This window comes from Salvelinus namaycush, chromosome 21 (genome assembly GCF_016432855.1).
Source record: "Salvelinus namaycush isolate Seneca chromosome 21, SaNama_1.0, whole genome shotgun sequence".
Classification (NCBI taxonomy): domain Eukaryota; kingdom Metazoa; phylum Chordata; class Actinopteri; order Salmoniformes; family Salmonidae; genus Salvelinus; species Salvelinus namaycush.
The window spans coordinates 36,637,205-36,663,425 of record NC_052327.1 but is presented as its reverse complement, the minus strand read 5'-3'; the positions used below and the strand labels follow the sequence as shown (position 1 = coordinate 36,663,425).

Below are 26,221 nucleotides of genomic sequence, written 5' to 3'. Positions count from 1 at the left end.
CTACAGCCAGTGGTGGAAAAAGTACCCAATTGTCATACTTCAGTAAAAGTAAAATGTCTTAATAGAAAATGACTCAAGTGAAAGTCTCCCAGGAAAACCACTAACTACTACTACTGTTGCACTCCTATTGTTACTACTACAAATCAGAGGTCGACCGATTAATCGGCAGGGAAGATTGTTATGAAAATTTGAAGTCGGTTATCTGCATTTTTGGATGCTGATTATGGCCGATTACATTGCACTCCACAAGGAGACTGCGTGGCAGGCTGACCACCTGTTACGCGAGTGCAGCAAGGAGCCAAGGTAAGTTGCTAGCTAGCATTAAACTTATATTATAAAAAACAATCAATCTTAACATAATCACTAGTTTAACTACACATGGTTGATGATATTACTAGTTTATCTAGCTTGTCCTGCGTTGCATATAATCAATGCGGTCGCTGTTAATTTATCGAGTCACAGCCTACTTCGCCAAACGGGTGATGGTTTAACAAGCGCATTTGCGAAAAAAGCACTGTCGTTGCACCAATGTACCTAACCATAAACATCAATGCCTTTCTTAAAATCAATACACAAGTAAAAAAAATGTTAAACCTGCATATTTAGTTAATATTGCCTGCTAACACAAATTTCTTTTAACTAGGGAAATTCTGTCACTTCTCTTACGTTCTGTGCAAGCAGAGTAAGGGTATATGCAGCAGTTTGGGCCGCCTGGCTCGTTGCGAACTGTGTGAAGACCATTTCTTCCTAACAAAGACCGTAATTAATTTTCCAGAATTTTACATAATTATGACATAACATTTGAAGGTTGTGCAATGTAAGAGCAATATTTAGACTTATGGATGCCGCCCGTTCAATAAAATACGGAACGGTTCTGTATTTCACTGAAAGAATAAACGTTTTGTTTTCGAAATTATAGTTTCCGGATTTGACCATATTAATGACCTAAGGCTCGTATTTCTGTGTGTTATTATATTATAATTAAGTCTATGATTTGATAGAGCAGCCTGACTGAGCGGTGGTAGGCAGCAGCAGGCTCGTAAGCATTCATTCAAACAGCAGTTTCCTGTGTTTGCCAGCAACTCTTCGCTGTGCTTCAAGCATTGCGCTGTTTATGACTTCAAGCCTATCAACTCCCGAGATTAGGCTGGCAATACTTTAGTGCCTATAAGAACATCCAATGGTATATGAAATACAAATGTTATAGAGATAAATAGTCCTATAATTCCTATAATAACTACAACCTAAAACTTCTTAACTGGGAATATTGAAGACTCATGTTAAAGGAACCACCAGCTTTCTTATGTTCTGAGCAAGGAATTGAAACGCTTTTTTACATGGCACATATTGCACTTTTACGTTCTTCTCCAACACTGTGTTTTTGCATTATTTAAACCAAATTGAACATGTTTCATTATTTATTTGAAACTAAATTGATTTTATTTACGTATTAAGTTAAAATAAGTGTTCATTCAGTTGTTGTAATTGTCATCATTACAAATATATATATATATATATAAATAAATATAAATCGGCCGATTTAATCGTTATTGGCAATTATCGGTATCGGCGTTGAAAAATCATAATCGGTCGACCTCTACTACTACTACTACTACTACTACTGTAGCACTACTACTGTAGCACTGCTGCTACTACTACTGTAGCACCACTAACAACTACTACTGCAGCCAATTTTCATACTTGAGTAAAAGTAAAGATACCTTAATAGAACATTTCTCAAGTAAAAGTGAAAGTCACCCAGTAAAATCTTTTAAGTATAAGTCACTTATAATTCTGTATATTAAGCAAACCAGACGGAACCATAAAATGTAAAAGCGGATAGCCAGGGGCACACTCCAACTCTCAGATATCATTTAGAAATGAAGCATGTGTTTAGTGAGTCCACCAGATCAGAGGCAGTAGGATGACCGGGGATTTTATCTTGATAAGTGTGTGAATTAGACCATTTTCCTCTCCTGCTAAGCATTAATAATGTAACGAGTACTTCTGGGTGTCAGGGAAAATGTATGGAGTAAAAAGTACATAATTTTCTTTCGGAATGTAGAGAAGTAAAAGTTGTCAAATATAAATAGTTAAGTTATTTTGGGGGGAATCTGTACTTAAGTAGTACTTTCAAGTATTTTTACTTAAGTACTTTACACCACTGACTACAGCACCACTAGCAACTACTACTACTGTAGCACTACTGCAGCACCACTAACCACTACTACTACTACTACTACTACTACTACTACTAATGCAGCACCACAAACAACTACTACTACTACTAATGCAGCACTACTACTACTACTACTACTACCAATGCAGCACTACTACTACTACTACAGCACCACTAACTACTACTACTACTACTACTAATGCAGCACCACAAACTACTACTACTACTAATGCAGCACCACTAACTACTACTACTACTACTACTAATGCAGCACCACAAACTACTACTACTACTAATGCAGCACCACTAACTACTACTACTACTACTACTACTACTACTAATGCAGCACCACTAACTACTACTACTACTACTACTACTGCAGCACCACTAACTACTACTACTACTACTAATGCAGCACCACTAACTACTACTACTACTACTACTAATGCAGCACCACTAACTACTACTACTACTAATGCAGCACCACTAACTACTACTACTACTAATGCAGCACCACTAACTACTACTACTACTACTACAACACCACTAACTACTACTACTACTACTACTGCAGCACAACTAACCACTACTACTACTACTACTACTACTACTACTACTGCAGCACCACTTACTACTACTACTACTGCAGCACAACTAACCACTACTACTACTGCAGCACCACTAACCACTACTACTACTACTACTGCAGCACCACTAACCACTACTACTACTACTACTACTACTACTACTACTGCAGCACCACTAACCACTACTACTACTACTACTACTACTACTACTACTACTACTACTACTACTGCAGCACCACTAACCACTACTACTACTACTACTGCAGCACCACTAACCACTACTACTACTACTACTACTACTACTACTGCAGCACCACTAACCACTACTACTACTACTACTACTACTACTACTACTACTGTAGCACCACTAACCACTACTACTACTACTACTACTACTACTACTACTACTACTACTACTACTACTGTAGCACCACTAACCACCACTACTACTACTACTACTACTACTACTACTACTACTACTACTACTACTACTGTAGCACCACTAACCACCACTACTACTACTACTACTACTGCAGCACCACTAACCACTACTACTACTACTACTACTACTACTACTACTACTACTACTGCAGCACCACTAACCACTACTACTACTACTACTACTACTACTACTACTGTAGCACCACTTACTACTACTACTACTACTACTACTGCAGCACAACTAACCACTACTACTACTGCAGCACCACTAACCACTACTACTACTACTACTGCAGCACCACTAACCACTACTACTACTACTACTACTACTACTACTGCAGCACCACTAACCACTACTACTACTACTACTACTACTACTACTGCAGCACCACTAACCACTACTACTACTACTACTACTACTACTACTACTACTAGATATCATTTAGAAATGAAGCATGTGTTTAGTGAGTCCACCAGATCAGAGGCAGTAGGATGACCGGGGATTTTATCTTGATAAGTGTGTGAATTAGACCATTTTCCTCTCCTGCTAAGCATTAATAATGTAACGAGTACTTCTGGGTGTCAGGGAAAATGTATGGAGTAAAAAGTACATAATTTTCTTTCGGAATGTAGAGAAGTAAAAGTTGTCAAATATAAATAGTTAAGTTATTTTGGGGGGAATCTGTACTTAAGTAGTACTTTCAAGTATTTTTACTTAAGTACTTTACACCACTGACTACAGCACCACTAGCAACTACTACTACTGTAGCACTACTGCAGCACCACTAACCACTACTACTACTACTACTACTACTACTACTACTAATGCAGCACCACAAACAACTACTACTACTACTAATGCAGCACCACTAACTACTACTACTACTACTACTACCAATGCAGCACTACTACTACTACTACAGCACCACTAACTACTACTACTACTACTACTAATGCAGCACCACAAACTACTACTACTACTAATGCAGCACCACTAACTACTACTACTACTACTACTAATGCAGCACCACAAACTACTACTACTACTAATGCAGCACCACTAACTACTACTACTACTACTACTACTACTACTAATGCAGCACCACTAACTACTACTACTACTACTACTACTGCAGCACCACTAACTACTACTACTACTACTAATGCAGCACCACTAACTACTACTACTACTACTACTAATGCAGCACCACTAACTACTACTACTACTAATGCAGCACCACTAACTACTACTACTACTAATGCAGCACCACTAACTACTACTACTACTACTACTACTACTACAACACCACTAACTACTACTACTACTACTACTACTGCAGCACAACTAACCACTACTACTACTACTACTACTACTACTACTACTGCAGCACCACTTACTACTACTACTACTGCAGCACAACTAACCACTACTACTACTGCAGCACCACTAACCACTACTACTACTACTACTGCAGCACCACTAACCACTACTACTACTACTACTACTACTACTACTACTGCAGCACCACTAACCACTACTACTACTACTACTACTACTACTACTACTACTACTACTACTACTGCAGCACCACTAACCACTACTACTACTACTACTGCAGCACCACTAACCACTACTACTACTACTACTACTACTACTACTGCAGCACCACTAACCACTACTACTACTACTACTACTACTACTACTACTACTACTACTACTGTAGCACCACTAACCACTACTACTACTACTACTACTACTACTACTACTACTACTGTAGCACCACTAACCACTACTACTACTACTACTACTACTACTACTACTACTACTACTACTACTACTGTAGCACCACTAACCACCACTACTACTACTACTACTACTACTACTACTACTACTGCAGCACCACTAACCACTACTACTACTACTACTACTACTACTACTACTACTACTACTGCAGCACCACTAACCACTACTACTACTACTACTACTACTACTACTACTACTACTGTAGCACCACTTACTACTACTACTACTACTACTACTGCAGCACAACTAACCACTACTACTACTGCAGCACCACTAACCACTACTACTACTACTACTGCAGCACCACTAACCACTACTACTACTACTACTACTACTACTACTGCAGCACCACTAACCACTACTACTACTACTACTACTACTACTACTGCAGCACCACTAACCACTACTACTACTACTACTACTACTACTACTACTACTACTACTGTAGCACCACTAACCACCACTACTACGCTTATAATGGTGCTACTTGAATGCTGATCGACGATCTCCTGGTTGTAAGAAAACTGGTATAACGTTGCATTAAAAAGTATATGTTTCTGTTGTACATTTTATATTGTTCTTACTGACTCTCTCTCTCTCTCTTCCACAGTACCTGTTAGAAATGAAAAGTTTAATACTGCCCCCAGAGCACATTCTGAAGCGAGGGGACAGTGAGGCCATAGCCTACGCCTTCTTTCACCTGCAGCACTGGAAGAGGGTGGAGGGGGCCCTTAACCTGCTCCACTGTACCTGGGAGGGCAGTGCGTAACACACACACACACAACATCCGCTTTACCTCATACGCCATCACTTCATTGTGTTACACATTGCCTTTACTCTGTAACACACACATGCACACATTTTGAGGGCAGTGAGTACAACACACATTTTCAGGTTTTTCTAATGGTACACTACACTTCTGAGGTGAACATGAAACCTTTGTATCTGACTGAACCTATTCTGACTCCTGTGTCCTCTTTCCTCCCCAGCTTTTAGAATGATCCCCTACCCTCTGGAGAAAGGACACCTCTTCTACCCATACCCCATCTGCACAGAGACCGCAGACAGAGAGCTGCTACCAAGTAAGAGACGCTCTGGATTCAACTGAGTGTGCGGTGTGTTGACCTTCTGTATTTCTCTCATGTGGAAGCAGTGTTTTGTGAGGTGTCTGTGTACAAATCAAATATTATTTGTTACATGCTTGGCAAACATCAGGTGTAGACTATCAGTGAAATGCTTACTGACGGCCCTTCCCAACAATGCAGAGAGAAACAAATTAATAGGAATTAATAAAGAAATAATAACACAAGGAATTAATACACAATGATTAATGATAACTTGGCTACAGTGCATTCGGAAAGTATTCAGACCCTTCACTTTTTCCACATTTTGTTACATTACAGCCTTATTCTAAAATATATAGCGTTTTTTCCCTCATTAATCTACACATAATAATACCCCATAATTACAAAAGAAAAAACAGGTTTTTAGAAATATTATTTAAATAAAATTAAAACTCACATAAGTATTCAAACCTTTATTCAGTACTTTGTTGAAGCACCTTTGGCATTGATTACAGCCTTGAGTTTTCTTGGGTATGACGCTACAAGTTTAGAACACCTGTATTTGGGGAGTTTCTCCCGTTCGTCTCTGCAGATCCCCTCAAGCTCTGTCAGGTTGGATGGGGAGCGTCACTGCACAGCTATTTTCATGTCTCTCCAGAGCTGTTCGATCGGGTTCAAGTCCGGGCTCTGGCTGGGCCACTCAAGGACATTCAGAGACATGTCCCGAAGCCACTCCTGTGTTGTCTTGGCTGTGGGCTTGGTCGTTGTCCTGTTGGAAGGTGAATCTTCACCCCAGTCTGAGGTCCTGAGCTCTCTGAAGCAGGTTTTCATCAAAGATCTTTCTGTATTTTGCTCTGTTCATCTTTCTGTCCATCCTGTCTAGTCTCTCAGTTCCTGCCACTGAAAAACATCTCCACAGCATGATTCTGCCACCGCCATGCTTCACCGTAGGGATGGTGCCAGGTTTCCTCCAGACATGACGCTTGGCATTCAGGCCAAAGAGTTCAATCTGGTTTCATCAGAGCAGAGGTGCCTTTTGGCAAGCTGTCATGTACCTTTTACTGACGAGTGACTTCTGTCTGGCCACTCTACCATAAAGGCCTGATTGGTGGAGTGCTGCAGAGATGTTTGTCCTTCTGGAAGGTTCTCCCATCTCCACAGAGGAACTCTGGAGCTCTGCCATAATGACCATCTGGTTCTTGGTCACCTCCCTGACCAAGACCCTTCTCCCCCGATTGCTCAGTTTGGCCGGCGGCCAGTTCTAAGAAGAGCCTTGGTGGTTCCATACTTCCATTTAAGAATGATGGAGGCTACTGTGTTCTTGGTACCCTTCCCCAGATCTGTGCCTCGACACAATCCTGTCTCGGAGCTCAACGGACAATTCCTTCGACCTCATGGCTTGGCTTTTACTCTGACATGCACTGTCAACTTTGGGACCTTATATAGACAGGTGTGTGCCTTTCCAAATCATGTCCAATCAATTGAATTCATCACAGGTGGACTCCAAGTTGTAGAAACACCAAGGATGATCCTGAGCTCAATTTTGAGTCTCATAGCAAAGGGTCTGAATACTTATGTAAATAAGGTATTTCTGTTTTTATTTATTGATACATTTGCAAAAATGTCTGAACCTGTTTTCGCTTTGTCATTGTGCGGTATTGTGTGTAGGTTGATGAGAAAAAATGTTTTTTAAAATCTATTATAGAATAAGGCTGTAACGTAAGAAAATGTGGAAAAAGTCAAGGGGGTCTGAATACTTCCCGAATGCACTGTACACGGGGTACCAGTACCGAGTCAATGTTCAGGGGTATGAGGTAATACTGTGTGTGTGAATAAAGTATGTACAGTGTGTTGATGCTCTCTATCTCATGTGGAAGCAGTGTTTCATGAGGTGTCGGTGTATCCTAAGAAGGAGCTGCCGTTCTTCATCCTTTTCACGGCTGGTCTCTGCTCCTTCACCGCCATGCTGGCCCTGCTAACACACCAGTTCCCCGAGCTCATGGGAGTCTTCGCTAAAGCGGTGAGTCTCCTGCACCGGTCGCTTTCACACTCGTACACATACCAGTTCCCTTTGTAAGCCAAGTCCCCATCCCCAATAAGGTTATTTGCATTCAGATTCTTCGTAAGGTGGCCATTCATTTTGTTGCGTTCTTCTGAAATGTCCTGTACAGAGGTTGTCATTGGGTCATTTTTGTTTTGACTGTAACAACCATAGATTTGCTTTTATCTGAAGTCTGGATGACAGGAGACTAGGCATGCTCTATACAAGGTCCTATATCAATGCAAGTTCTTGTAGATCAGTGGTGATGCAGGGAAGGAAATACGTAAAGGAAGCAGCTTCAAACTATTGAATCCAACCCCTAGAACCTACACAGGCCCTGTCCTATCTACCAGTGGAGGGCATTCTCCTCGACGTGATGTTCTTCCTCAGCAGGCCTGTGCTGTCACTCCCCTGGAATGTGTGTGAGCTCATCTCTCTGCTCCTGGTGGGACTCTATCAGCAGCTACCATCTCCTCTGCAGGGGCTTGCTCTGCTCTGGCCCTGCACTGTTTTAGTTGGGTGCTGATGACACACACACACTTTATTTGAATCCACAAATCACATTACAGTCGAGAATGATTCAAAGGTCACGGATATCTGGACATAGAAAGCACCTTCACCATGAAGCTAGGCTGCTCACGACCGCTACAACGGCGCAGTACCTCGCTAGCTGCTTTGCCTTTGTCCTATGTAGCCCTGCAATCTGAAGGCCACGTACTGTCAGCCTATGTTTCCACTCATAACCAAGGCTGTTTAGGCGTGACAAGGGGCTTAGCAGCAAAGGTATGCTTCATGTAGATGTCAAAGCAACCTACTTCCAAATTAGCACCCCCTTCTGGCCTCCCTCCACAACAACAATATCTGACATATTTGGTATACAAGAAAACACAACACATCTTCATCAACATCATTCTCTGACGAGAATGTTTGAATATGCACTGATGGCGGTACTGCCCGTTTCATCTCACTAGCTATATGGTCAACGAGGCGGTCATGTCTAGATATGTAAGGCGGCAGGTAGCCTAGTGGTTAGAGCGTTTGGCCAGTAACCGAAAGGTTGCTAGATCGAATCCCCAAGCTGACAAGGTAAAAATCTGCTGTTCTGCCCCTGAACAAGGCAGTTAACCCACTGTTCCTAGGCTGTCCTTGTAAATAAGAATTTGTTCTCAACTGACTTGCCTAGTTAAATAAAGGTTACATATGTACTGGTCCTTATATGAACCATTAACAATATTTGCAACAGACACATTATGTGAGATACAAAACAGATCATGGTTTGCAGGGTACCAGAGTGCTAGGTTGTATTTAGTTGGTAGAACCTGCATCCTCGCCTTAACGGTGAAGGTGAGTATGTTCTTGCCAATAGAAACATTCTGGTATACGTAATGAGAGACAGAATGGTCAGACACACTCTGATCCACTTCCAAGACAAACTAATCAGCATCTGGTTTACATGCAAGGGTAGAGGCACAGTTCCTCCCTTCCTTAAAGTAAGCACTGATCTAATATGATTGAATGGATGAAAACATGACTTGGCTTTCACCTATCGAATCATGTCAGATCAGTGGGTTCTCCCAAGGAAAGACGGAAGGAAGTAAAGGTGCATCTTCAAAGCATTGGAACAGGGCCTCTCTCCCTTTTAGCATGTAAACAAGGTGCTTGTTCCATCTCTCCCTGACAGCCTTTTATCTGCCATCAGACAAAGCCAAACCTCCATCACCCTCATTCCCTCTGAGGGAGCCCCTATCCCCCACACTGCATGTTGCCAAAACACATCAGAGAGGAGAGCGAGGGTGGTGTGAACAGAGAGGGAGCAAAATAACATCAGAGGGTAGAAGGATGAAGGAGAGATGAATGGGGAGCTGACAGAGTCCACTACCACTCTTAGGGGTTAGAGCACAGTCAGTAGTCAACATACCTGGTAGACAAGTTCTGGTTCTGCCCCATTGAGCACAGTACCTAAATTGGCATGCTATGGTGCTCCTATCATGGTCCTCTAGCTATCATTTGAGGCCAACGACAACCCACAGTAGCTACCTTGAAATGCGCAGAGCTTCAGTAAAGATGGGCACATTCTCAACTAGAATGTTATGGTGCACCTATCATACAGTACCTTGATATGTTCAGGAAGAAATCTGGTTGCAATGGTTCTACTAGGAAGTGGTGTGTGTGTTCTAACATCACGTCTCTGTATGTAGTTTCTTAGCACCCTGTTTGCTCCTCTGAACTTCATCATGGAGAAAGTGGAGAGCATCCTGCCATCCAGTCTGTGGCACCAGCTCACACGCATCTGACCGGCTCCGACTGGACTGAACCAGACTGACTGACACACCCTTTGTGCCAAGATCATGGATTAGACGGACAGAGGATGGAGGAGACGAGAAAAGGGAAACATTCTGAATCGGTTTTGACTTTATTTGATATGTTCAATTTTGTTTTAAAATCTCATGTAAAAAAAAAAAATTTGTTATTCAAAAAAAGGTGATCAATTGGCATCATTAAAAAAGTGAAAAAAATACCAAAATAAAGGACTTTGTGTATTGCTGCAACTTCTACTACACCATTTTGATTGTCAAGCATATCACAACTGTAATAAATATTCCCGTGGGCCATAAGTGGCGTTCAGGTGACTAAAGCATGTCTTGTAACTGGCTGGTTGAGGACAGGGGTGTATGGTCAGGTCTATCAATTTCCATAAACTATACACTAAACTTTTAAATTACATAAAGTTTGTATTTACATATAAAAATTTGAATACATTTCAGAAAGGTTTTTTGGGTTATTGAGAGAGCAAATAAATATAATGGAATGTGAGGGAAGAACAAAATGAGATTGTAAGGTGTTCTTGGTTAGCCTACAGGGGGCGTCAAACCCTGATGCTTCTTAGTCAGGTGCAAGTCAGACTGATTTGGCTCTATGTCCAAAATCCACCCTATTCACTAGTTAGTGCACTACTGTTGATCAGGGCCTGGTCAAAAGTAGTGCACCATAGGAAATAGGTTGCCATTTCAGACCAAATCTGGATAAGCGGTTGGTTGGTGGTATAGTGGTGCACTGTGGTCATGTCTGGGCCTTGCAGGTGTGCACGTCCATCTCCTGGTTGCAGTCCCGGCAGTGCACGGCGCAGCACCAGTGAAACTTGCACTCACACTTGGTGGTGCGGCTGACGCGTGTTGTATCGTAGCCCCGGCCGCAGCACATAACCTCGCAGCTGTCTACGGCGCGAGACGTCCGGTTGCACACCCGCCCTCCCGTCCCCACCGAACCTGGCGAGGGAGAGAAATTATGTATCAAATCCTCATCCAAATCAGGTATATTTTCTGCCTGTATATTGAATCAGTAAGCTTTTTTACCTTGTGATCCACATACAATCCTTATCAAATGTGCTTATAACATGCCAAATAGACAATCTAATCTTTAGCTACAATGGAGTGATTGTTGGCAAACAACGGTCTAAGCCCCACTACCGTACAGGTATTGACATCATTCCAATAGAATGCAGTGTACTCAATCTAAACTTGATGAGACGGTGAGGGAGCAAGGTATGGAGGGGGGAGATGAGGGACGGATAAGAGGATGAAGGGAGACAGGATGAGCGATCGATGATAGGAGCCATCAGCTGGTACTCAGGCTCTTCATCAGGTGTTAATTTTACACCCTGGCTGGCACTCACTGTCACACACTCCTGCGCCTCTTCTCAGAGTGACCGTGCAAGGGTGTCTGGCAGGCTTATTGGACTCCCAGAAATCATCCCATAATACAATTAAATAAGATCAATATTTACTATTTATTTGAGGCCTCAACTCAAACCTCAATAGTCTAAAGTAGCTTCCTTTCCTTACCTCCTTCCTCTGCACTAAGGTGAAAACCCTGTACACGTGACGATGAATGTCCTGACTTAAAGTGGCTAGCTAGGAGTCGATTTGGGATTGGGAACAGATCATGTCTGTTCTAGGCAGCTTATTTCTATAGCCCTCTATGCTCTCCTCTTCCTCATCCCTCCCTCCCTCTCTGTCCATCTGTTCCTCACTGCTGAGAGATAGAGGGAGGTAGAGCGATAGGGAGGAGGAGGGAGGTAGAAAAAGAGGGAGAGCAGCCAGGTATTGTGTCTGGGCACGATGAGACCACCCCCACCCAACAACGTGTCCGCCTCTCCGTCAGTCATGGTATGCTGCACAGCTAGGGTTGACATCAAGGACAGACTCCACCCCCCTTCTCTCTCTCCCTCTCTCTCTTCTCTCCTGGCGTCTGCTTATTGAATTAAGATGAGGGGGCGCCGAGAGATGAGTTTAGCACCTGAGCCTCCATGGGGCCGAGGGAAATTGATTTCACACTTTGGAGAGGCACAGGGGGGTGCAGTCTCTACAGTATCTGTCTCCCAGGGCTGTGTGTGTGTGTTGTCCAAGATGTCTGGAGCGAGGTTCTCATGAGAGGGGCCATGGTCAGTGAGCTCACCATGCTTACATGTATACAGCTCATAAAGAACCTTCATATAAAGCCGGCAGACTGGAGTCGAGGCGTTAATTTACTGTTCTATTTAACGTTAGAATGGGAAAAACAAGTAACCTAAGCGACATTGAGCGTGGTGTGCCAGGCACGCCAGATCCAGTATCTCAGAAATGGTCGCCTCCTGGGCTTTTCATGCACTACATTGTCTAGTAAACAAGTAACATCTAGTCAGTGGCAGTAGTGTGGGTGAAAAACAGCTAATTGATGAGAGAGGTTGAAGGAGAATGGCAAGAATTGTGCAAAATAACAGGCGGGCCACAAACTGACAAATAACGGTGCAGTACAACAGTGGTGTGCAGAAATGCATCTCGGAATGTGCAACTCGTCAATCCTTGTCACGGATGGGCTGTTGCAGCAGACGACAATTGCAGCAGACGTTCTACCCCGATCAGCTAAAAACAAGAAGAAGCGGCTCCAGTGGGCACACGTTCACCAACACTGGACAATTGAGGAGTGGAAAAACATTGCCTGGTCCGAGAATCCCGGTTCCTCTTGCATCATGCTGATGGCACTCCATGAAGGTGGTGTACTGGTGTGAGGAATGTTTTTCTGGCACACGTTAGGTCACTTGATACCAATCGAACAATGATTGAACGCCACAGTGCATCTTAAAATTTTTGCTGACAAGGTGTATCCATTCAGGCTGTTCTGGAGGCAAAGGGGGTCAAAACCAGTACTAGATGAGTGTACCAAAAAAACTGTCCGAGGTGTGTATACAGTGCATTCTGAAAGTATTCAGACCCCTTGACATTTTCCACATTTTGTTACGTTACAGCTTTATTCTAGAATGGATTAAATCGTTTTTCCCCCTCATCAATCTACACACAATACCCCATGATGTAACAAAAACAGGTTTTTAGAACTTTCTACAAATGTATTAATAATAAAAAGATATCACATTTACATAATAGACTTGTCCCGAAGCCACTTCTGCATTGTCTTGGCTGTGTGCTTAGTAAAATTGTCCTGTTAGAAGGTGAACCTTCGCCCCAGTCTGAGGTCCTAAGCGCTCTGGAGCTTTCATCAAGGATCTCTCTGTACTTTGCTCCGTTCATCTTTCCCTCCTGACTAGTCTCCCAGTCCCTGCCACTGAAAAACATCCCCACAGCATGATTCTGCCACCGCCATGCTTCACCGTAGGGATGGTGCCAGGTTTCCTCCAGACATGACGCTTGACATTCAGGCCAAAGAGTTCAATCTTGGTTTCATCAGACAAGAGAATCTTGTTTCTCATGGTCTGAGAGTCCTTTAGGTGCCTTTTGGCAAACCCCAAGCGGGCTGTCATGTTCCTTTCACTGAGGAGTGGCTTCCGACTGGCCACTCTACCATAAAGACCTGATTGGTGGAGTGCTGCAGAGATATTTGTCCCTCTGGAAGGTTCTCCCATCTCCACAGAGGAACTCTGGAGCTCTGTCAGAGTGACAATCAGGTTCTTGGTCACCTCCCTGACCAAGAGCCTTCTCCCCCGATTGCTTAGTTTGGCCGGGCAGCCAGCTCTAGGAAATGTCTTGGTGGTTCCAAACTTCTTCCATTTAAGAATGATGGAGGCCACTGTGTTCTTGGGGACCTTCAATGCTGCAGAACTTTTTTGGTACCCTTCCCCAGATCTGTTCCTCGACAATCCTGTCTCGGAGCTCAACGGACAATTCCTTTGACCTCATGGCTTGGTTTTTACTCTGACCTGCACTGTCAACTGTGGGACCTAATATATAGATGGGTATGTTCCTTTCCAAGTCATGTCCAATCAATTGAATTTACCACAGGTGGACTCCAAGTTGTAGAAACAGCTCAAGGATGATCAATGGAAACAGGGTGCACCTGAGCTCAATTTCGAGTCTCATAGCAAAGGGTCTGAGTACTTATGTAAATAAGGTATGTTTTTTTTTTATTATACATTTGCAAACATTTCTAAAAACCTGTTTTCTCTTTGTCATTATGGGGTATTGTGTGTAGATTGATGATACATTTTCAAATAAGGATGTAACATAACAAAATGTGAAAAAAGTCAAGTACTCTGAATACTTTCCAAATGCATAGCTCTTCCTCTCCTTGTTTCCTTTTCTTCAATTGTGCTGACGTTAAAGACCTCAGTGGTGGGTGTTCACCATATAGCCTTCACCTATCCTCAGTGGTGGGTGTTCACCATATAGCCTTCACCTATCCTCAGTGGTGGGTGTTCACCATATAGCCTTCACCTATCCTCAGTGGTGGGTGTTCACCATATTGCCTTCACCTATCCTCAGTGGTGGGTGTTCACCATATTGCCTTCACCTATCCTCAGTGGTGGGTGTTCACCATATTGCCTTCACCTATCCTCAGTGGTGGGTGTTCACCATATAGCCTTCACCTATCCTCAGTGGTGGGTGTTCACCATATTTCCTTCACCTATCCTCGGTGGTGGGTGTTCACCATATAGCCTTCACCTATCCTCAGTGGTGGGTGTTCACCATATAGCCTTCACCTATCCTCAGTGGTGGGTGTTCACCATATTGCCTTCACCTATCCTCAGTGGTGGGTGTTCACCATATTGCCTTCACCTATCCTCAGTGGTGGGTGTTCACCATATTGCCTTCACCTATCCTCAGTGGTGGGTGTTCACCATATAGCCTTCACCTATCCTCAGTGGTGGGTGTTCACCATATTTCCTTCACCTATCCTCGGTGGTGGGTGTTCACCATATAGCCTTCACCTATCCTCAGTGGTGGGTGTTCACCATATAGCCTTCACCTATCCTCAGTGGTGGGTGTTCACCATATAGCCTTCACCTATCCTCAGTGGTGGGTGTTCACCATATTTCCTTCACCTATCCTCAGTGGTGGGTGTTCACCATATAGCCTTCACCTATCCTCAGTACTGAGTGTTCACCATATAGCCTTCACCTATCCTCAGTACTGGGTGTTCACCATATTGCCTTCACCTATCCTCAGTACTGGGTGTTCACCATATAGCCTTCACCTATCCTCGGTGTTGGGTGTTCACCATATTGCCATCACCTATCCTCAGTGGTGGGTGTTCACCATATTGCCTTCACCTATTCTCAGTACTGGGTGTTCACCATATTGCCTTCACCTATCCTCAGTGGTGGGTGTTCACCATATTGCCTTCACCTATCCTCGGTGGTGGGTGTTCACCATATTGCCTTCACCTATCCTCGGTGGTGGGTGTTCACCATATTGCCATCACCTATCCTCAGTGGTGGGTGTTCACCATATTGCCTTCACCTATCCTCAGTGGTGGGTGTTCACCATATTGCCTTCACCTATCCTCAGTACTGGGTGTTCACCATATTGCCTTCACCTATCCTCAGTACTGGGTGTTCACCATATTGCCTTCACCTATCCTCAGTGGTGGGTGTTCACCATATTGCCTTCACCTATCCTCGGTGGTGGGTGTTCACCATATTGCCTTCACCTATCCTCAGTCCTGGGTGTTCACCATATAGCCTTCACCTATCCTCAGTACTGGGTGTTCACCATATTGCCTTCACCTATCCTCAGTACTGGGTGTTCACCATATTGCCTTCACCTATCCTCAGTGGTGGGTGTTCACCATATTGCCTTCACCTATCCTCAGTACTGGGTGTTCACCATATTGCCATTACCTATCCTCAGTGGTGGGTGTTCACCATATTGCCTTCACCTATCCTCGGTGGTGGGTGTTCACCATATTGCCTTCACCTATCCTCAGTACTGGGTGTTCACCATATAGCCTTCACCTATCCTCAGTGGTGGGTGTTCACCATATTGCCTTCACCTATCCTCAGTGGTGGGTGTTCACCATATTGCCTTCACCTATCCTCAGTGGTGGGTGTTCACCATATTGCCTTCACCTATCCTCGGTGGTGGGTGTTCACCATATTGCCTTCACCTATCCTCAGTGGTGGGTGTTCACCATATTGCCTTCACCTATCCTCAGTACTGGGTGTTCACCATATTGCCTTCACCTATCCTCAGTACTAGGTGTTCACCATATTGCCTTCACCTATCCTCGGTGGTGGGTGTTCACCATATAGCCTTCACCTATCCTCGGTGGTGGGTGTTCACCATATAGCCTTCACCTATCCTCAGTACTGGGTGTTCACCATATTGCCTTCACCTATCCTCAGTGGTGGGTGTTCACCATATTGCCTTCACCTATCCTCGGTGGTGGGTGTTCACCATATTGCCTTCACCTATCCTGTGACTTTAGGTCAGCGTAATGAAGGAGAGGAGACAAAGAGGGGAGGGAACTTCAGAGAAGTCCCCCCAGGTCCACATTAGGGGTGGTTAGCTTTGATGTCGGTCAGAGGGGTTTGAGAGATATGACTTACCCTCCAAATATTCCTAAATTTTGGGGGTCCAAGCGTGCAGAGGTGTAGGGGCCATCACTGTGCCCAAGGGTATGTGTGTGTGCTCCAGCAGGGGTAATTTATAGTGGTGCGCGGCAGGTCGGGTTTCAGCCCACAGAACTGTGTAATGGCCCTTAAACTGGCCGACACCTGATCACCTCGGATCATCTGCTGCCTGACGGGCACCCAGGTCCTTCAGATCACACACACATTGTTTTCACTCACACTATTTTCTTGCCGTCTCAGAAACACACCCACACATACACTTTTCTCCCTCTCGCTCACAGGCACACCAACACATTCTCTCTGTTTTGAACTCACATACTACATCTGGTGTTATCCGGTGCAGCATTGAGAGAATAACCCTACTGTACAAGAGGCTGAGTAGTTACCCTGTGAAAATATTACCACATACTGAAGATATTATGGACAAGTAGTACGGTGTTCTACTCTACAGAGAGACAGTCATGTCAGATGTCAGACAGACAGAGCGTACATCATCTACGTCAGTATCTCTGTCTGGACTGTGGACTAAATCTGAACACTACAAACCAAACTCACCAGACTCTTGGTCTCTTATGCAGTAGTCTGGCGAGTCCTCGAAGTAGACCAGGTCGTTCTTGCTGGGCCGTTTGAAGTGTCGCTGTGCGGTGGTGAAGCCCGTGCCATACTGGTTCATGGCCACCTGCACCGCCCCGTTGTAGTGCCGCCGCAGGTAGTCGCCCGTGCGGCGGAAGTCGGCCAGGGCCAGCCAGCAGGTCCGGACGCTGCAGGAGCCGCTCACGCCATGACACTTACACTCCAGGGACATAAACCGCTTCACCGCCTGTGTGGTGATGAGGAAGGGGATGGAGAGAGAAAGAAGTGTTGTTAGGGAGGCTAGGTGTGTATCTGGTTGGTTGGTGGTTGTGTGTCAGGTAGGGTTTGTATGTTGGTGTATGTGCACGTGTGTGTCTATGGAAGGAATCTACACAGGGTAATAGTCTATCAAATTCCTCTAAACAAGTGTATCCCAACCCTCTACTCTTGGATCACCAGCCCTTGATTGGCACACCTGATTCCACTAGTCAACTAAACATCAAGCCCTTGATTATTTGAATCTGGTGTGCCAGTTCAGGAATACAAATATGCAAACCAACTGTTTGGAAAACACTGATCTAGATCAAATTGGTTCAGTTGGAGTCATTACTCCCCCATAATGTGTTTAAACTTTGAACCCACCTTTCTCCCAGCGCGGTTGTTGTGGAGGTTCATCAGAGCCCTGGCGTCTCTCTCCTTTCTCTCTTTGGCGTCTATGAAGGACTGGCTGAACCTCATGGCGTGCTCCACATGGTCGCTGCAGCCGCCCCAGTCGAACGTCCCCTTGGCATCCCGGGACGAGCCCTTCTTGGTGGGGTCACAGGAGCACGACTGCAGCTCTCCCTGGCTGCAAGCCCGGGTCAGAGTGTGGACCACCCCAGCCGAGGAGATGGCGTGCACAAAGGCCGCTTCACGACTGCCTGGTAGGCATAGAGAGGAAGAGGAAGACATTGTGTGAGTGCTGAACACACACACGTAAGCAAGCTCACACTCCACATGCACACACACACTACACGCACACACACCCACTACACGCACACACACCCACCACACTACACTACGCACACCAAACACACACACACAGGGAACAGTATACACACCAGAAGGTATAAGTTACATGGACACACAGTGAAGTTTACATTCACTTAGGTTGGAGTCATTAAAACTTGTTTTTCAAGCACTCCACAAATTTCTTGTTAACAAACTATAGTTTTGGCAAGTCGGTCAGGACATCTACTTTGTGCATGACAAGTATTTTTCCAACAATTGTTTACAGACAGATTATTTCACTTATAATTCACTGTATCACAATTCCAGTGGGTCAGAAGTTTACATACATTAAGTTGACTGTGCCTTTAAACAACTTGTAAAATTACAGAAAAATTACATGTCATGGCTTTAGAAGCTTCTGATAGACTAATTGACATAGTTTGAGTCAATTGGAGGTGTACCTGTGGATGTATTTCAAGGCCTACCTTCAAACTCAGTGCCTCTTTGCTTGACATCATGGGAAAATCTAAATAAATCAGCCAAGACCTCAGAAAAAAAAATGTAGACCTCCACAAGTCTGGTTCATCCTTGGGAGCAATTTCCAAACGCCTGAAGGTACCACGTACTTTGGTGTGAAAAGTGTAAATCAATCCCAGAACAACAGCAAAAGACCTTGTGAAGATGCTGGAGGAAACAGGTACAAAAGTATCTATAGCCACAGTAAAACAAGTCCTATATCGACATAACCTGAAATACCGCTCAGCAAGGAAGAAGCCACTGCTCCAAAACCGCTATAAAAAAGCCAGACTACGGTTTGCAACTGCACATGGGGTCAAAGATCATACTTTTTGGAGAAATGTCCTCTGGTCTGATGAAACAAAAATAGAACTGTTTGGCCATAATGACCATCGTTATGTTTGGAGGAAAAAGGGGGAGGCTTGCAAGCCGAAGAACACCATCCCAACCGTGAAGCACGGGGGTGGCAGCATCATGTTGTGGGGGTGCTTTGCTGCAGGAGGGACTGGTGCACTTCACAAAATAGATGGCATCATGAGGGAGGAAAATCATGTGGATATATTGAAGCAACATCTCAAGACATCAGTCAGGAAGTTAAAGCTTGGTCGCAAATGGATCTTCCAAATGGACAATGACCCCAAGCATACTTCCAAAGTTGTGGCAAAATGGCTTAAGGACAACAAAGTCAAGGTATTGGAGTGGCCATCACAAAGCTCTGATCTCAATCCTACAGAAGATTTGTGGGCAGAACTGAAAAAGCGTGTGCGAGCAAGGAGGCCTACAAACCTGACTCAGTTACACCAGCTCTGTCAGGAGGAATGGGCCAACAATTCACCCAACTTATTGTGGGAAGCTTGTGGAAGGCTACCCGAAACATTTGACCCAAGTTAAACAATTTAAAGGCAATGCTACCAAATACTAATTGAGTGTATGTAAACTTCTGACCCACTGGGAATGTGATGAAAGAAATAAAAGGTTAAATAAATAATTGTCTATTCTGACATTCTTAAAATAAAGTGGTGATCCTAACTGTCCTAAGGCAGGGAATTTTTACTCGGATTAAATGTCAGGAATTGTGAAAAACTGAGTTTAAATGTATTTGGCTAAGGTGTATGTGAACTTCCGACTTCAACTGTATGAATAGGCTTACCTAAAGGCCATGACTAATGCACACAAACTCATTGCACAAACATACACCGAGTGTACAAAACATTAGCAACACCTTCCTAATATTGTGTCAAGTTGGCTGGATGTCCTTTGGGTGGTGGACCATTCTTGATACACATGGGAAACTGTTGAGCGTGAAAAACCCAGCAGCATTGCAGTTCTTGACACAACCCGGTGCGCCTGGGACCTACTACCACACCCCCCGTTCAAAGGCACTTCAATCTTTTGTCTGGCCCATTCACCCTCTGAATAGCACACATACACAATCCATGTCTCAATTGTCTCAAGGCTTAAAAAAAGAAATCCTCCTTTAACCGGTCTCCTTCCCTTCATCTACACTGATTTGACGTGGATTTAACAGGTGACATCAATAAGGGATCATAGTTTTCACCTGGTCAGTCTGTGTCATGGAAAGAGAAGTTCTTAGTGTTTTGTATACTCACTGTATAAGTTACACAAATGCACAGAAACTGTCAATTGTATCCAGCCAGTATCCCATAAAGATGTATAACCACTACAGAGTGTGTGTGTGTGTGTGTGTGTGTGTGTGTGTGTGTACTGTACACAGTGAACATTATGTAAAAATGTCTTGCAATAGCTAGCTATTGGTTGAGGTATCAGCATGGATACTGTTTGTTACTCTTTCAAGTCTTTTATTTAAGGCATGGCAGTGTTTTGCTTGATCTAACTCCAAGTTGACCAGAAATTGACCAGCAATGCTCTGTGATAAAATACCCCTGACTTCTCTTCTAACTGACGAGAGATCTGTGGGATCAAAGTGAAGGGTGTGTGTGTGTGTGTGTGTGTGTGTGTGTGTGTGTGTGTGTGTGTGTGTGTGTGTGTGTGTGTGTGTGTGTGTGTGTGTGTGTGTGTGTGTGTGTGTGTCTGAGATCAGGAAACGCCAAACTTCAGTTCACAATGCTCTGTTTTTTATGTCAAGATGTTCTCTCACTCTCTCACACACACACACACACACCCTCACTGTGTGTGCGCCTGTGAATGACTGTGAATGTTTAATCTGGTTAATGAGTAGATAAACCAAAGGATGAGAACATGAAACCATCCAAAAAAAGAAAACTCGGTAATTGTTTTAAATTAGCGCCCTGACATTGACAATAAGTAGCTTCTCACGGTGCCACAGCGATAATGCTGCCAATCAGAGCAGCTTCCTAATGTTGTGTGACACAACCAGAGCCGAGTCTGGGAGGTCTGAATACCAAAGGGACGATTAAAGAACCAAATTACACGCAATTCTCAGGGTTGGTTTCCTGGACACAGATTAAGCCTAGTCCAGGAGTAAAAATAAATACGTTCAATAGTGAATCGCCATTGAACATTATTTTTAGTCCAGGACTAGTCTTTCTGGGAAACTGGCCATTAAAGTTCCGCCTTGGAATAATTTAGGGCCTATAGGAGCCAGAGGACTGGGACATGATGCCCAATAGAATTACCCATTTTATTTCTATGATCACCCCCAAGGTGGAGTGGATCCTCACATTTATACCAATTAAAAAGAGATTCCAAAGTGGAGAGAAGACTAATATATTCATAGCTGGTGAGGTGACGAGATTGGAGTTGACACACTTATTCTTGACTCCCCACATTTGTCAGCTGTGGAAGTTTTATAAGCATCTAGAGCACTGGACCTGATACCGATCAGAGCCAATAGTGTGTGATTGCGGCCCGCAATTCAGGGTGTTCCTGCATGTGGACATTCCCCCCCTCGAGCTTCCAATTGGTTCCTGAGTGAACGTCCCCCCTCAAGCATTCCATTGGTTCCTGCATGATTGTCTATACAATTAAAATGTGGAGAAAAATAAATAAAGGGAAATAAAAGTATTATCCAAGTTTTTCGGGGTGAAGAACACTGTCTACCGGTGTCCTAGCTAGCTACCGATGTCGCCCCCGCCTCCCACCTGCTGTGTACCGGAGTTCTACCTACCTAGCTAGACGAACACCTACCAATGCCGTTGTTAACAGAACTGCAGGAAAGCAGTACCCAACAGGCGGGGGCGAAGGACACGGTCTACCGGTGTTCTAGCTAGCTACCTATCCCGCCTGCTGTGTATCGGTGTCGTGTCCTAGCTAGCTATCTATCCCGCCTGCTGTGTACCTGAGTCCTAGCTAGCTACCTATCCCGCCTGCTATGTACCGGTGTCGTGTCCTAGCTAGCTAGCTATCCCGTCTGCTGTGTACCGGTGTCGTGTTCTAGCAAGCTACCTATCCCGCCTGCTGTGTACCGGTGTCGTGTTCTAGCTAGCTACCTATCCCGCCTGCTATGTACCGGTGTCGTGTCCTAGCTAGCTACCTATCCCGCCTGCTGTGTACCGGTGTCGTGTTCTAGCTAGCTACCTATCCCGCCTGCTGTGTACCGGAGTCCTAGCTAGCTACCTATCCCGCCTGCTGTGTACCGGTGTCGTGTCCTAGCTAGCTACCTATCCCACCTGCTGTGTACCAGAGTCCTAGCTAGCTACCTATCCCGCCTGCTGTGTACCGGTGTCGTATTCTAGCTAGCTACCTATCCCGCCTGCTATGTACCGGTGTCGTGTCCTAGCTAGCTACCTATCCCGCCTGCTGTGTACCGGTGTCGTGTCCTAGCTAGCTACCTATCCCACCTGCTGTGTACCGGAGTCCTAGCTAGCTACCTATCCCGCCTGCTGTGTACCGGTGTCGTGTCCTAGCTAGCTACCTATCCCGCCTGCTGTGTACCGGTGTCGTGTTCTAGCTAGCTACCTACCCCACCTGCTGTGTACCGGAGTCCTAGCTAACTACCTATCCCGCCTTCTGTGTACCGGTGTCGTGTTCTAGCTAGCTACCTACCCCACCTGCTGTGTACCGGAGTCCTAGCTAGCTACCTATCCCGCCTGCTATGTACCGGTGTCGTGTTCTAGCTAGCTACCTACCCCACCTGCTGTGTATCGGAGTCCTAGCTAGCTACCTATCCCGCCTGCTGTGTACCGGTGTCGTGTTCTAGCTAGCTACCTATCCCGCCTGCTATGTACCGGTGTCGTGTCCTAGCTAGCTACCTATCCCGCCTGCTGTGTACCGGTGTCGTGTTCTAGCTAGCTACCTATCCCGCCTGCTGTGTACCGGTGTCGTGTTCTAGCTAGCTACCTATCCCGCCTGCTGTGTACCGGTGTCGTGTCCTAGCTAGCTACCTATCCCGCCTGCTGTGTACCGGTGTCGTGTCCTAGCTAGCTACCTATCCCACCTGCTGTGTACCGGAGTCCTAGCTAGCTACCTATCCCGCCTGCTGTGTACCGGTGTCGTGTCCTAGCTAGCTACCTATCCCGCCTTCTGTGTACCGGTGTCGTGTTCTAGCTAGCTACTTATCCCACCTGCTGTGTATCGGAGTCCTAGCTAGCTAGCACATAGTGTCGTTCGCGCCCGCCTGCCAAACACCTGCCCTCACTAACAGAATAGAGGACACTGTCTACCGGTGTCCTAGCTAGCTACAGTTGTCACCCCCGTTTTCTTCTTCTTCATCTTCTTTTTCTTCTTCTGTGGGGTTTATTGGCGGTTGGCGCCATCTACTGTATAGGAGAGCTGCCGCCTCCTGCCTGTTTACTGGAGTCCTAGCTTATAAAAACGGATCAACCAATAGAAGTATAAAGAGGGGTTCCTGCAGGTACAGGAATGACCACATGCAGGAACACCCCGAATTGCGTGCCGCAATTACACCCTTCTCATCAGAGTAGCAGCAAGCAGGCACGTCATATTGATACATCTAGAGCTGTAAAGTGAGACAATGTATGGAATGCAATGCAAGCACACGGGGAAAATATCTGTCAAAGAACATGAATTTCACACAAATTCTTTCACTTTGATAAAGGCTAGAACTTTATAGGTTCACCACTGTTAATAATTGGTTGGGGAAAAACGCATACCATATTTGCTATATATCTAGGAGCCTAGAGTCTATAGCAGATAGCATGTTGGAATTACTAGTCTATTGTTCAGACGTGCTTGTCTTGTACATGAGGACGAAGATGAGTAGACTATATTACTTTCCCAGCACACAATTAGAAAAATCATTCCAGAATATCAGCTATTTTACGCATGGTAATTTAATAGCTGCACTTTTTCCCTGAGCAATTTAGCTAATAACATGTTCATGCTCATATTTGAGAATGAAAAATATGATATTTAGTTCATATATAGGCCTACATCTTTGATTTGATCAATAACACTGAACCAAAATATAAACGCAACATGTAAAGTGTTGGTCCCATGTTTCAAGAGCTGTAATAAAAGATCCCAGAAATGTTCCATATGCACAAAAAGCTTATTTCTCAAAAATGTTTGTTTACATCCCTGTTAGTGAGCATTTCTCCTTTGCCAAGATAAACCTCCACCTGACAGGTGTGGCATATCAAGAAGCTGAGAACAATAAAAGGCAACTCTAAAATGTGTAGTTTTGTCACACGACACAATGCCACATGATGTCTCAAGTTTTGAGGGAGCGTGCAATTGGCATGATGACTGCAGGAATGTCCACCAGAGCTGTTGACAGATAATTGAATGTTAATGTCTCTACCATAAGCAGAGGCGGCTTTTTAGAGAATTTGGCAGTGTCCAACCGTCCAACCAGTCTCACAACCGCAGACCATGTAAATGGCGTCGTGTGGGCAAGCAGTTTGCTGATGTCAACATTGTGAACAGAGTGCCCCATGGGGGCGGTGGGGTTATGGTATGGGCAGGCATAAGCTACGGACAACGAACACCATTGCATTTTATCGATGGAAATTTTAATGCATAAAAATACTGTGAAGAGATCCTGGGGACCATTGTGAGGCCCATTTTTTTAAGGTATCTGTGACTAATAGATTTATATCTGTATTCCCAGTTGTGTAATCCATAGGGCCTAATTAATTGATTTCAATTGATTGATTTCCTCATATGAACTGTAACTCAGTAAAATCTTTGAAATGGTTGCATGTTGTGTTTATATTTTTGTTCAGTATAAATTTAAAATGGATTTAATTAAATATGAAATTACATATTTTTACAGCAGGCATATGCATGAGTTTTTTACTCTCTCTCAATACTTACTACGTAGCAGTAGGCGTCCGAACAAGTTGTGGTCTCGCGCCATGGTATTGCAGTTCCAGCGGTGGTTCTGAAACTGATGTTGGCACTCCCCGATCCAGTCTTTAATCCCGGCTCCAATCGCCTGCATAACTTTGGGATGCTGGCGGCACAGCTGCCGCTGTTTGTTGATTAACCCGGGGATGTTGTCGCACATCACTTGCGACCCGAGGGTGCCCATGTACCTGCATAGAAAGATGAAAGAGGTTTTGGCTTTGGCCATGCACCTTGAATCTGTTTGAATGTCCTTGTGGGCTATGGTGTTTATTTATATATATATAATTAAAAACTAGGCTTCTAGAACACGAATAAAGGAATATAAAATGATCTGCCCCATAATGTGTCCAAATTAAAGAAACATGCATGTCTAGTGTTATGGGGGATACATTCGATAATTTTACACATGAACATATTTTATTGGAAATTATTATAGTTTAATTCAAATTAAACCAACGTTTACACAGATCATAGCCTATGTGTCCAAAGTCATGCATTGTCTCACGCAGTCCTTGCCAATAGCGTAAAGTTTAGACTGCATTGTGTATATATATATATTGTTCCTATAGCAGATAATATTTTCTACTAACTTTACATTTTCATTAGTCGTAAGTGCTATTCTCACATTCTTGAGAGCCTACTCACCACCAAGATCCGTCGACCCTTGACGTTAGCCAGCAGATTGCTACAGATAAATAGAAACATATTCCACTTGGCAATAAGTTCATATTATTAAAATGTTGTCGTTGTGCACATTCAGGCACCTGTACTGACCATTTCCATGGGTAGAAAAGAACACAGGCGCGCGTCAAACAGGAGTCTACAGCCTCTCGATTGCACCAATCAAAGTTCTGCTCTGTCTTGCATTAAAAATCGATAATCAAAAGAGGTTTACCGCCTGGATGGAGCTTTGCGCGTAAAAAAATGACAAT

At 44.3% G+C, this 26,221-nt stretch overlaps 2 protein-coding genes across 4 annotated transcripts in view; one reads left to right on the top strand and one right to left on the bottom strand.

Annotated features, from left to right (window-relative positions):
* The window catches only part of LOC120066343 (suppressor of tumorigenicity 7 protein homolog), a 103,857-nt gene extending 93,111 nt beyond the window's left edge, over positions 1-10,746 (top strand). For all 3 annotated transcript variants that reach the window (XM_039017656.1, XM_039017654.1, XM_039017655.1), the window contains exons 12-15: positions 5,622-5,772; positions 6,001-6,093; positions 7,953-8,095; positions 10,315-10,746. In XM_039017656.1, coding sequence (XP_038873584.1) covers positions 5,622-5,772; positions 6,001-6,093; positions 7,953-8,095; positions 10,315-10,410 — 483 coding nt within the window. In that variant the 3' untranslated portion in view covers positions 10,411-10,746. The remainder of the gene's footprint in view (positions 1-5,621; positions 5,773-6,000; positions 6,094-7,952; positions 8,096-10,314) is intronic.
* Positions 10,747-11,176: 430 nt separating this feature from the next.
* On the bottom strand, positions 11,177-26,017 carry LOC120066340 (protein Wnt-2). The gene is made up of 5 exons (XM_039017653.1): positions 25,935-26,017; positions 25,257-25,477; positions 18,174-18,451; positions 17,514-17,778; positions 11,177-11,382 (listed from the first exon to the last, which is right to left on the bottom strand). The coding sequence occupies exons 1-5, from the start codon at positions 26,015-26,017 to the stop codon at positions 11,177-11,179; spliced, it is 1,053 nt and encodes a 350-aa protein (XP_038873581.1).
* Between the last annotated feature and the right edge of the window lie 204 nt (positions 26,018-26,221).

Coding starts and splice junctions, on each gene's coding strand:
- LOC120066340 (XM_039017653.1), bottom strand. CDS start 26,017: ATGAACTTATTGCCAAGTGGAATATGTTTCTATTTATCTGTAGCAATC. Junction 25,478..25,934: donor AGGGTCGACGGATCTTGGTG/GTGAGTAGGCTC, acceptor CTTTCTATGCAG/GTACATGGGCACCCTCGGGT. Junction 11,383..17,513: donor CATAAGAGACCAAGAGTCTG/GTGAGTTTGGTT, acceptor CTCCCTCGCCAG/GTTCGGTGGGGACGGGAGGG.